At 36.3% G+C, this 13,183-nt stretch overlaps 1 protein-coding gene across 3 annotated transcripts in view; it reads right to left on the reverse strand.

Annotated features, from left to right (window-relative positions):
* ASCC1 (activating signal cointegrator 1 complex subunit 1) overlaps positions 1–13,183 on the reverse strand; it is a 91,394-nt gene that overhangs the window by 12,403 nt on the left and 65,808 nt on the right. For all 3 annotated transcript variants that reach the window (XM_033130429.1, XM_033130430.1, XM_033130431.1), the window contains exons 8-9: positions 12,911–13,035; positions 8,647–8,732 (exon numbers count right to left, since the gene is read on the reverse strand). In XM_033130429.1, coding sequence (XP_032986320.1) covers positions 8,647–8,732; positions 12,911–13,035 — 211 coding nt within the window. The remainder of the gene's footprint in view (positions 1–8,646; positions 8,733–12,910; positions 13,036–13,183) is intronic.

Below are 13,183 nucleotides of genomic sequence, written 5' to 3' on the forward strand. Positions count from 1 at the left end.
ACTACATAGACCCTTGCAACCCATCCTTACCTGCCTGAGCCAATATAACACATGGAAGTATTCCAGGACCACTGCAAAGATGAAAAGACCAATAAAGAGAAATTCAAAAGACAGTGAAGGGAGGAAGAAAACGTAGTGTATGAGCAGACAGCAACAGACCAGAAGAGGTGCATCTTTTAGAACAGATGTTGGCTTTTTAAAAAATCAGCCAATTGCTTGTTTTCCAGTTTCATTTTTAACACTGACAATCATACCTTTGGTTGCCCTCATTAGTGTTTTAAGACTTCCACTTTCCAGGCAAAGTGACACATAAATCAAATTCTAAAGAAAAGTTTTGTGAAATAGTGCTTGAATTTGAATCTTCCTCCCACCTCCACTCTATCCCAACAGCCTAAAATAAGAATGTACAAAACTAAACTGAAGCATTTCAAACTGCACTTTTCCTTATATATCTGATTTGCTAAGAAACTGCCCAATTATCTGTCAGAAGTGTTTCAATTCTTGTATGCTGTTTCTATTATTAGCAAAATATGAAAAGCCCCTAATAATTTCCTAATAATCATTTTCATGAGTTTTGTTTTTTTTCATTATCAAGAATGGAAGTGGAGCCATATTTTATCATTAACATAGCAAAGTAACACTGGCCATATTTTGGCAAGATGTCTTCACAGGTTCCTTCCTAAACTCCACAGTTTTCTAATATTCACGCTGATTATAAAATTAGCACAATTTATTTATAAGTTCAGTGTTCTTTATTTTTCATTCATAATTTTGAGTTTCGTATAATTTTTACGTCATGAAATATTACTCATCTTTTAATTTTTTTCAACCTTTAAAAAATATAAAAACCATTCATAGTTTGAGAGCCATACACAAACCAGGTGGCAGGCCTTATTTGGCTCTTAAGACCATAGTTTGCGGGCCCCTGCTCTAAGAGTTTACAATCTCAAGTATGGGGGGAAAAAATATCCCCTTTGGCAAACAGAAAATCCTTCTCTTTTCCAAAATTTGACTTCTTTGGAAAACAGTTTAGTTAGTCATCCAGAAAGGCTTCCTCGGTGCGTGCCCACGCAAGACACACTGCTAAGCATTGTGGACAGGTAACAGGTCACACTGCAAAAGCAAAGTAAGGAGGAGAGGGAAGGAGTGGACAGGTATAAGAGCACCACTGACTGGGATGGTCCTTACCATTATGGGGAGGCAAGGACTTTGAAGAATTAGTATCATTTGGATAGAACAAGACTGCAGTAAAAGAAAACCACAGAGATAAGGACAAAATCTTAGGGAGCAGCCACATAAGGCAGTGAATTTGAAAAAAAGTAGATCCAGAGGTAGAAAAAACCTAAGAGCCAATTGCCACTGAAGCCAATAAAAGGGAGCATTTGAAAGACAAAAGGGTTTAATACTCTCATTGTGGTCACTGGGAAAAAGTAAAAGTAGGCCAAGGCACTAAACAAATAGGGGCCCTACCTACCACTGATATTTTTTACAGTGCTGTTTCAGTACAATTGTGGAGGTGAGAAATAGGTTTCAGGGAATTAAACAGGGAGTAGTTTGAAAGAGATGATGGTAGGAATAATAGCTTTTATAGAGCTATGGACTCTCATTTCGTAAAACAAAACAAAAAAACACTCCAATGAAAGATGCATCTAACTTCTAAGTAGCTTGCTCTAATATAAAACCTAATCTAGAAGTTGTTCCTCATATCAATTTTTTCTTTTTTACCCTTTGAAATCAAATGACCCAATTTTTGTGATAAGATCAACAGCTAATAAAACTCATATCTATCCTAAACACCGGAACAAAACACAGCCGAGACTTCAACAAACTTCTCTGGAAAGTAATTAAAAAAAAATACAAACAGCAAATGGTCAGTGTCCCATCCCCCTCCTAAGTGCATGTCTATCTGTCGTTCCTTCTTTCTTTTTAAATTTTTTTTATTTTGACATAGTTTCAGACTTGCAGAAAAATTACAAGAACAGTAAAAAAAAAATTGCTAGATACGTTTTATCCTTTTTTTTAAATGACCTACTTTAAGAAAAGCATTCTTTAGCTGAATTTCCTGTTTTTTGTTCTTTGTAATTACTTCCAACAAGTAGTTTAATTAATGTTGTACATGATTTGGTCACAAGTTGTAGGAAAGAAATATAAGCTCACTTAATAGAACTCCTGTTTGGAATTCATTTGGCTTTTTAATCTATAGAATGATGTCTTTCATCAGCTCTGCACCATTCTCTTCTCCTTCTGTGACTCCAACTAAATGTATGTTAGATCTTCTCACTTTATGTTTCTTATTCTCTCATGTGTAATTTTTATTCCCTCTGTACATGCGACATTCCGGATAATTTTGTCTGACCTAACTTCCAGTTCACTATTCCCTCTTCAGCTATATCTATCTAATTTGCTGCTAAACTCATTCACTGAGCTCTTAATTTCAGCCATTGCTGTTATAGTTCCAGCATTTCTATTTGGTTTTTCTTCAAAACTGCTACATCACTTTTCTTTTGTAATAGTTCCCAATTACCTAATAAAAAATTTTAAGCTTGGCTTTTATCTCTTTGAACATAGTAAGCATAGGTGTTTTTAGCCCAACCCTGGTAACTCTCATGTCTTTTGAGTTTTGGATGTTTCTCTGCTTATGGGGGGCCGTTTCCACATATGCCTAGTTATTGCTGACTGTGTACTGGCCATTGGAGAGGGAGGGTTCCTTGGAGATATATTTCTAGGCAGAGGTGATGAAACTTTCTTCCAAAGAGATTTTTCTCTGCTATTGCCCAGTACCTGGAAGCAGTACTAATCCAGAGCTTCCTTCCTCCAAGTTCAAGATTTCAAGGTCTATTTTCCATGTTTAGAACCCTAACAGTTAATTTTCACAATGCCTGAGGATCTTGTCATATTTTTCCCTCATATTTTCTATCTCTTCACCTTTGCCATAGATTTTCTTAGATTTATCTTCCTTAATTGAATATACTGGGGATGCCAAAAAAATGTATACACATGACTTGTATCCATCTTTTGTTATCAGCATATATTATTACAATTTTAATACACTTTTTTCCTTTCTTAAAATGTATAAACATTTTTTTGGCACCCTCTGTATGTATTTGTCAATGTCTATATGTAATTTCCATGGGCTCTCTTATTCTCTAATCGACCTTTTTCACAACATCTTATTTTTATTCTCCAAGTGAAATTCTTCAAAGTTGTACATTTGCTCCTCTAACAAGTTGTATACTTCACATGGTTGTCAAGAATAATATGATTGCTTTCAATGCTACTGAAATACATAAAAGCTATTGTAAAACATTAGTATGTCCAAGTGAACTGAATTTAATAAGTATCAACAGTGTATACGCATAAATAGTTTAGAGAGGAAGGGATATCTGCTTAGTGATTTTATTTAAATAAGATTAAAATTTCAAGTTATAGAAATATCAGGTGGTAAAACTGAAGGTAATGAGAGATAGTACCTTTATTCTGAATTTAATTTGCTGTTATTTATCCTGATATGATAGTGCAATAGAACATTTAGTGATAGACTCTGAAGGAAAAGCTATCTGAAAAAACTGAGTTTTGAAAAAAAAATTCTAAAGAAAAACCATGTGACTAAGAAGTAATTTTCAGGAACAGTATATAATATGGCTGAATACTGAACTGGATACTAAAAAACACAATGTTTTCTTCCTTAGAAATAATATACATTCTAAAATGCTAGTCTTTCTCTGTAGTCATTAATATCTCTTCTTAAAAATTATTACATAGCTCTCAATCTCACTTCTCTTCCATTAGAAAAAAAGTTAAAATGAATTCATCTTTTCAATATTCTTCCAAAACTTTGAAACAAAGTAATCATTCAAATCAAGCCTATTCAGTAAGAGTGTTGAAGAACTTAATTGTGCCTTTAGGCACAAACAGAACTGGCTGAGGAGGGACGTGGGAGGCATGCCCTACTTTTTGACCTTGGTAGTAATTACATTGTTCACTGTTTGATTATTTGTTCTACAATACATACATGTTTTATGCCCTTTTCTATATATAGGTGTTTCACCAAAAAAGAATAAATAGTATGTATTTTTAAACAGCTTCCTTTATAGAAACTTCTCTAAGTAAAGCAAACTAAATAAAAATCTCATTTAAATTTATTCATTCTAACTGTCCTTTTAAAGACATTAAGGGGCAGAGATGGAACAAAAACAAAAATGAATGAAATGCTTGCATTACTCTCATATACATCTTTCAAGAAAAGTCTCAATGTGGCTAGATAGACTTAAAACATTTTCAAGTAAAGCATTAAAATTAATATTAATAGTTGAATACTGCAAATTCCTTCTTCTAATTTTAAAGATTCTTATATATACAAATTCATCTCCTTTTTATTTGGCTTAGATTTCCGAGGACTTTTTTTTTTTTTAAGATTTTATTGGGGAAGGGGAACAGGACTTTATTGGGGAACAGTGTGTACTTCCAGGATTTTTTTCCAAGTCAAGTTATTGTCCTTTCAATCTCAGTTGTGGAGGGTGCCATTCAGCTTCAAGTTGTTGTCCTTTCAGTCTTAGTTGTGGAGGGCGCAGCTCAGCTCCAGGTCCAGTTGCAGTTACTAGTTGCAGGGGGCGCAGCCCACCATCCCTTGCGGGAGTCGAACCCGCAATCCTGTGGTTGAGAGGACGCGCTCCAACCAACTGAGCCATCCGGGAGCTCAGCAGCAGCTCAGCTCAAGGTGCCATGTTCAATCTTATTTGCTGGGGGTGCTGCCCACCATCCCTTGCGGGACTCAAGGAATTGAACTGGCAACCTTGTGGTTGAGAGCCCACTGGCCCATGTGGGAATCGAACCGGCAGCCTTCAGAGTTAGGAGCATGGAGCTCTAACCGCCTGAGCCACCGGGCCGGCCCATCCCAAGACTTTTAAGTACCTAAAGAAATGTGCCTTTCATAATGTCCTTTGATTTTGGACCAGTGGTACTTTCTGTTCATTCCCAAATATATTACTGTGCCTTTACTTGCATCAAACCACCTCTCTGATGAGTACAACACAGGGCTCTAATATCTCCTCTTCACTCTGCAGTTAGAAATTATGCTTTTGAACAGTACACACTGTACACCTGTTCGGCTGAGAGCACACTTTTGGAATACTGACTCTATTGCTTAAGGCCATTTCAGAAGTCCCCCAAACAGGCTGCCATTAAGATCTTTCCTCTTTCCAGAAGCTGGCAGTTAATGACCATTCTACTTCTAGCTCTCAAGGGAACAGTTACTTCCTGGCAGTATGTCTTTAGGTCAGCATGATTTCTCCAATTACATGTTTATCACTGCCTTATGGATAAACAAATAGCATCCCAGTTCGTGTCTCTTAATTAGAAATGAAAATGCTCTGAGGGGACACTTAATTTGGCCTACGTCTTTTTCACTCATACAGCCTCCTATCTGTCAGTCCTCTCTAAAAAAGTTACCGTATCTAAACATGTTTGTTCCTTTTCTGGTTTGAAAAACACAGGAGAATGATTCTTTAGTTTTCAATTCTTCTTTCAAAGTCCTTCTTAGAGTAAGAAAAGTCTTATTTTAACTAGGAATAGCCAGATACTAGTCTATTACACCTGCAATAACTCTCAAAAGAGCTTTACAAAAAAAAAAAGGTAGCTTCCACCTCCAGAAGTCATTAGAGGCTTCTTTTTTTCTTATTAAGGCGCCCAGAACACATATTACACTGAGCCAAACGGACTAACTCTCTTCATGGAGGAGAATAACAATTGGCTGTTACTCATTAAATTCTTACAACAATGAGCAATGACTTGCTGTCTCATTTTGTTTCTCTTTGAATAGTAAATGAAGTTGATTCTTTTCCAAGGCTGCTTCTCATCACCAGCATTCCCAACCCTTGACCTATGTAGCTGTTAAAATGCTGCACACACATTCTTAACAACCTTAACAGCCAATGCAGTTAACCTTTCTGTTTATTCCAAGTCAGCTCCTATCTTGTTAGTTAAATTGATATTTTTTTTTCGTTTTCTAAACAAAATACTTTTGTCTGGTTCAAAAACTATATATATAATCCATTGATTTTCTGAATCTTGTTTTCCCCAAGGGTTTCAGGGACCGTGGGTCCTCATGTTTTATTCGAGAAAGACATGTCCATCTGTGGTAGTTCCAGAAGGCGGGCTGGTGTAACTACTTCACAAAGTTATTACCTCTTAGGCGTTTGGGTGTAATTGTTGGAGGCCATACATCATTTTATTCTCAAAGAAAAATTAATTCCTTTGATTGAACACAGGTGAAAGATTTTATTTTCTGGAGCCCAATGATTATAAAGTAAAATACCGGAAGCTGTACCAAAAGGTGCTTTGTTACAACTATCTGTATTCAAAGGTACTTCTCCATCCTCAAAACTTGCCCCCATCATTTTGTATTGTAATTGTCTATTAACCACCTGTACTCCTTAAAGACAGGAAGCTCCTGGAAGGTAGGGACTGTATCATAATGACTGTTTTAGCTGCAGGGCACATGGTATGGCAGATGCTATACAATAAGTATTTCTGTTGGTGTTAGTATTAAAATCACCTCAAAAGTCTAATTCTTAATTAGCCGCAGTTGCAGACTAACTAGCACATGGCCCCAATATTATTAAACGAGTTTTAATTAGACATTATCACAGTTCAAATAGATATGCCCAATTTCAAAAGTCTAATAATCTCTATCTAAACACTGAGTATATTTATGGGAGGCAGCAGAAACAATTTTAATTTGTTGAGTTTTGAATTTTTGTTCTGATTCAGACTCTGCTGCTAACTAGCAGTGACCTTTGGCAAGTCACTTTAACCACACTGCATCTTGTGTTCTTAAAGATTAAACTGTGGAACTGGATTAAACAAACGTTCTTCAAGGACCAGAGCTGGGTCCCGCTCGTAATCTCTGATTAGGTATGAACCAGTAACGGTACTCCCTCTTGTCGACACTAGAGGGAGCTACATTCATGTCACCACTGGGGTGGTGAGGGAAGCTGCGAGGCAAAGCATTTTTAAATAGAAAACTGACTTTACAGAAGGAGAGAAATTAACTATCAAGTGAGAGATCCCTATTGTTCATACAGCCACCCCACAGGCTCTCTCACCTCCCTCTTATAGATATCAAAGCATCTCACACTTGACTTACACCAACACATCTTGGGGGCTTTAAAGCTAATTCCAAAAGATCAAGTTATTTTGAGGCATTCCTACAGATTTCTTTCCCCATTCAGTCTATTTTCTTTCTTAATCAAATTAAGAACAACAACAACAAAAAGCAAAGTAATTGATGATACTATTGGAAAATCCCCAAGGAAATGAGATAGAAGAGGAGAAAGATTCGTATCACATGGAAGCTGTGGCCTGGGAAAATCTGTAAAGTCAACTGCAACTGAATTCATTAGCAGCCTGCCACTTAAACTCAAAGCTACCATAGCCACTTGAAAACAAGAAAACTACTCAAAAAGAGGAAAGATATAAGGAAAAGAAGGGATCAGTAGAGCTCTGCAGTGCAGAAGCTGGAATGTCTGCCTAAGCGAACGCGGTCACTGCCCTGGTGGGCTCTGTGGTAAGATGCTTGCAGCTACTGAAGAGTGATGTCATTAAGCAGAGGCCATAGGGTCACATGAGGCATTTGGAAAGAAAACTGCCAAGTAACAAGATAAGGGAACAGAGGGTGGAGGAGAGAGGGTAAAAGAAAAGCATTTCCAAAGCTAAAGCTTATTCTGAAGTTATATGCATACTCTCTCTTTCTCCTGGCTCCAACAACACCCATGGCCTTGCAAATGTATGACCTAAACCACTATGGAACAAGTGAAATGACAAATCAAAAACCTCTCCACTGGAATCAACTTAGTTTCTCTTTGCCCAGAAACACAATGGCATGTTAACCTGACGGAAAGGGCATACATTGGAGATATTACAGAATGTGGTCTGTAGGAGAAAGATAAATGCAATCCTGAAAAACCCCTTTTATTTCAATTCCATAGATTAATTTAACACTGAGAAAGCAAAGCCTCAACAGTCAGAACTGGACTAGCTACTTTTTAGGACATGGGCTGTTCCTGAGTAAAAACAGATTAGAAAGCAACTTTGGAGAGTCCCTTTAAAGGTGGGAGAAGAGAAAATCTACTAGAACAAGACAAACAATTCTTTTTTTCACTTTAAAAAATTGCAAACTCAGACCTCCAGAGGTAAAAAAAAATCCTTACAGACATTCTACACAGAAATGCAACAAATCTATGACCTTATCCTCGTCAAAGCCACACTCTAACTCCTTCAGTTAATTTAGCTAGCTTATCTCAAAAGATGTCCTTAGAGTATAGCAAGAAAAGGATATCAAAAGATAACAGAGCAAAACTCACCAGGGTTAAAAATCAACTTATTCCTATGGATACAAGTAGTTGGAAATTTGTTTCGTAAATCATCAATTTCAAATATTCTAGAGCTACTACAGCCTAACAGAGTCAAAAAGATTTCTCTTTTCTTTTAGGATGTTAAAAAAAATTTTTTAAGCCACCCTTTCAAGTCAATGAGCCTCCTGGGAAACATGAGAAAAATATACTTTACTGTTAAAAGGAGAACAACTTGTTTTCCTGGCTTTTTTAGGACACATGCCAATGTATTTCTAATTTACTGTTTCATACTGACCTTTAAAATGTTTCTGCCATCAAATGACTCTCTTTCCTTGAAGATATATTTGCCATCTGCTGTGTAGAGATTGTACCTGCCTTCCGCTGTAAATATCACAAAGGTAATGTTAGAAGAGAAGATTGGATTATTTGTCTGTTTTCTCTTGGATTTCTATAGGTACAACTAGCAAAATCTCCACATACTACCATGGCATATAGAGAGAGGGGAACATCAGGCTGTGAGTCAAAAGACCCAGTTTCTAATCTCAGCTATGTCAACTCATTCAATATACGTTCATTCACTCAACACTGTCCAAGTACTCACTGTCCATTAATTATACAACTAGCTATGTTCTTAGGCAAATCATCTCCTCTATGGACCTACGTCCGTCATGTACAAAGTCAGAGGTTAAGACTGGATGATCTCCAAAGGTTCTGTCCAGTTTAAAAATCCAAGATTTTGTAAAAGCTGCATGTATTTTTAAATATGTAAAAATACACAAAAATTCACACATTAACTAGTCAAAAATGTTGGCAGTCATGCTTTGGGTTGATTTAAGAACTCCCCCAAAATGAGAAAGACCCCTTTAGTTGCAATCAAAAGTATCCTTACAGACATTCTACACAGAAATGCAACAAATCTATGACTTATCCTCGTCAAAGCCACACTCTAACTCCTTCAGTTAATTTAGCTAGCTTATCTCAAAAGATGTCCTTAGAGTATAGCAAGAAAAGGATATCAAAAGATAACAGGAAAGAAAACATGGAACACCGTATTCTATGTCCCTTTCAAGTAAAAATTCAACACAGAGAAGAATCCAGCACATAGAAAATTCAAAGCATCCTCAAGAATTATTGAACTGTCAGAGTATTTTCCAAAATGTCGACCTTTTCCTGCCCACCAACAGACTTTCAAAAATATTTGTATTTCCACTTTTGAGTGTAGTCTTTTACTATATATAGGTATGGAGACTACCAAGTCAGAATTGACCAAATGTATCCAGAGTGCTCACTCCAGGAACATAATATATTTTAGATAGTCCACTGGAATTATACATGGGTAGCTATACGACCATTTCTCTAATGAGAAGTAGTCTCTTAATCAAAGATGCCAATTCCATTGATATTTCACAGCTTAAAAATAGGTTCCCTGTTAAAGGGAGATGTGAAATTTTAAAGTAAATTATACTAAATATTAATAAAAAGCAGTAATCATATCTGAAGATTGAAGTATTTAATGGCAGGTTCAAAATCTATAAGTAGCATTAGCCATTAGGTAAATGCAAATCAAAACCACAATGAGATACACTTCACACCCACAAGATGCAATAATCAAAAAGATAATAATAAGTATTGGCAAAAATGTAGAGAAATTAAAACCCTCATACACTGTTGGTGGGAATGTAAAATGACACAGTCATTTTGTAAAACAGTCTGGCAGTTCCTCAAGAAGTTAAACATAAGAGTTATTCTATGACCTGGCAATTTCATTCCTAAGTACATGCTCAGGAGAAATAAACACATATGTCCACACGAAAACTTGTACATAAACGGTCACAGTGGCATTATTCGTAACAACCAAAAAGTGGAAAACACTAATGTTCATCAACTGATGAATATATAAATAAAATGTGGCATATCCATAAATATCCTACAGAATATTATTCAGCAATAAAAGGAATGAATATGATACATGCTATAACATGGATGAACCTTGCAAACATTATGCTAATTAAAAGAAACCAGTCACAGAGGATCACATATTACATGATCTTATTTATATGAAGTATCCAAAAAAAACAAATTCAGAACAGAAAGCAAAGTGGTGATGCTTAGGACTGCAGGGTTAGGGGAAATGGGGTCACTGCCAGTGGGCACGAGGGTTTTTGGGGGGTGATGAAAACGTTCTAAAATTGATTGTGGGGCAGTTGCATAACTCTGAATAGACTAAAAATCACTGAATTAAATACTTTAAATGGGAAAATTATATAGTATGTGAATTATATCTGAAAGTTGTTATATTTAAAATAGCTATAAGTAGGAAAGGGTACCTAAACTGAACACAGAACATTTTCTTATTGAAGCTCTAGCACTAACTGAATATAAATCTGGATCCACACAATTTAGAAGATATAGATTCATACATAACTCTTTTATTTCAAGAGGTTAGTTAATAATGGGATAGGGTATAGCTGTTAAGAGCTCTGAACTAAAATTTAAGGACCAGGACAGATGCAGAGTGCACTACTGGTAGTATGAAATATCTAATAAAATACTGTCTTTGCCTGCATTGTCCAAAACAGCAGCAACTAACCATATGTGATTATTTAAATTTAAATTTAATTAAATTAAAAGTTCACTTTCTCAGTCTCACTAGCCATCTTCAAGTGCTCAATACCCACAATAGTGGCTACCATGTTGGACATCACAGATACAGAATATTTCTATTATCACAGAAAGTTCTACTGGATCATGAATGTACTTTTTTTTTTAAGAAATTTTTTTTTTTTAAGGGAGACTTTTTTTTTTTTTTAACTTTTATTTATTTAAGTGTGTTTTCCCAGGACCCATCAGCTCCAAGTCAAGTAGTTGTTTCAATCTAGTTGTGGAGGGCGCAGCTCACAGTGGCCCATGTGGGCACTGAACAGGCAACCTTGTTGTTAAGAGCTCGCGCTCTAACCAACTGAGCTAACCGGCCGCCCTGAATGTACTATTAATATATATCCTTTGAACCAATAAATTTAGAGTATACTCTGGAGTTCTGAAACTCTGTCTTTACATAATGATGTTAAAAATGTACATCCTCAGAGGATCTAACTGTTTTCCAAAATTAAAATTGTCCAGAACAAGATAAATACCAGAAATACCTTTAAATGTTCCCAATGGACAAGCTAAATTTGTAATGTACAAATATCAAATATTCCAGAAAATACTGTTTTCTGGAATTTCAAACATTCTTCTGTAACACTACTGTCCAAATGACAATATTCAGACATGTATTGCAGAAATATATTCCATCCGAATGATAACAGGAGCTTTAGATTCTATTAACTCCCCAGAGTCTATACAGGCTTTGACTGAGCCATTTGACCCTTTTTTGATCTCACTGCTCCCAAAGGTAAAATACTGATTCATTTAGAAAAGTCTTAAATAAAATACAATCTAGCACCAAAAGACATTAACACTAGAACTAAAAATTGGATAGCTATTTATCTCTTAGCCCTACAATGGATCTAACCAAATGGGGTTAATATTAAATGACTTCTAGTTGGGATCTTTGGTATATATCTAAGAGAAATATAGAAAGATGTATTCTGATTAAAAAAAAAGACACACAAATTGTCCTAAACTATAAATCTACAAATAGTTTATTGGTTCGAGTCCTGATAGAGTCCTCTTCCAACCCAGATATTTTAAAACCAAGGTCAGGGTCCTAACAAAGGAAATAAACCCTGAATATGGGATTTTGGTGTTGGTATATTTTAAACAAGAGGTCTTGGAAGGGGGAAGCTGCATATAACTTGAATTTGTAGCTCTTGATCAGACAGACGCTAAATAAGCTAGAAAAGCTTTCCCTTGGTGGGTGGGGATGGAAAGAAAAGAAGAATCCTTTTAGAAATGTAGATTATTATCCCAAATCAAGGGTTAAAACACAACATTTTTATATGAAGGCTCAGATTCCATGAAGGAAAAAATATATATATTACTCTAACACAAAGTTTCTCAACCATGGTGCTATCAACATTTTGGGCTGAATAATTCTTTGTTGTGGGGCCTGTCCTGTGTGTTCCATAGAGGGCTAAGCAGCATCCCTGACTTCTACCCACTAAGATGCCTGGAGAAACCCAAAAAATGTCGCCAGATCATCCCAAATGTCCTGGGGGGGAGGGGGGGCAAAATTGCCCCTCACTCAAAACCACTGATCTAACATTTACTTTTACTAGCTAATCTTCCTTTCTTCTTTCTTCTTTTCAAAATAAGTCACTGAGTATTGCACAGGACATACTTACACAAAAATAATTATTCATTGTTTACCTAATATTTACCCGGGCATCCTGTATTTCTTTTCTGCTTGCTAAATATGGCAATCCCATGTATGAGAGAAATAAAAGATTTAGAATATCACACAGCCCCTGCACACTTCCATTGTACTCATCAAAACAAGCTAACAGATCTCAAAAAGAAGATATATCAGAAATCCGTTGACAGCCCATGCTAAACCCCAGGGATATAATACAGCCTTGCTGGTCACAAAATGTGCTACAGTTCTATGGAGGACTTACCATTGGGGTCTTTCCTGAATAGAGTATTCATGACTGTAGCGTGGAGTTTCACACTATTCCATTCTTTCACTATTAGTCCAGATGCCTGAAAACGTTCCAGCACTCGATCAACTAATTCCTGCAGCCTGGAGAATTGAAGAAAGAAGTACAGAAACCTTAGTAAACTCCTCAACCCCTGATTCCTAATTAAGCAATGTTTATGGAGCATCTGCTCTGGGCTAATCACTGTACAAGGCCCTGCAGTGCCCACCACCATGAAGCTCACACCCTCGT

Source organism: Rhinolophus ferrumequinum, chromosome 16, assembly GCF_004115265.2.
Source record: "Rhinolophus ferrumequinum isolate MPI-CBG mRhiFer1 chromosome 16, mRhiFer1_v1.p, whole genome shotgun sequence".
Taxonomy (NCBI): domain Eukaryota; kingdom Metazoa; phylum Chordata; class Mammalia; order Chiroptera; family Rhinolophidae; genus Rhinolophus; species Rhinolophus ferrumequinum.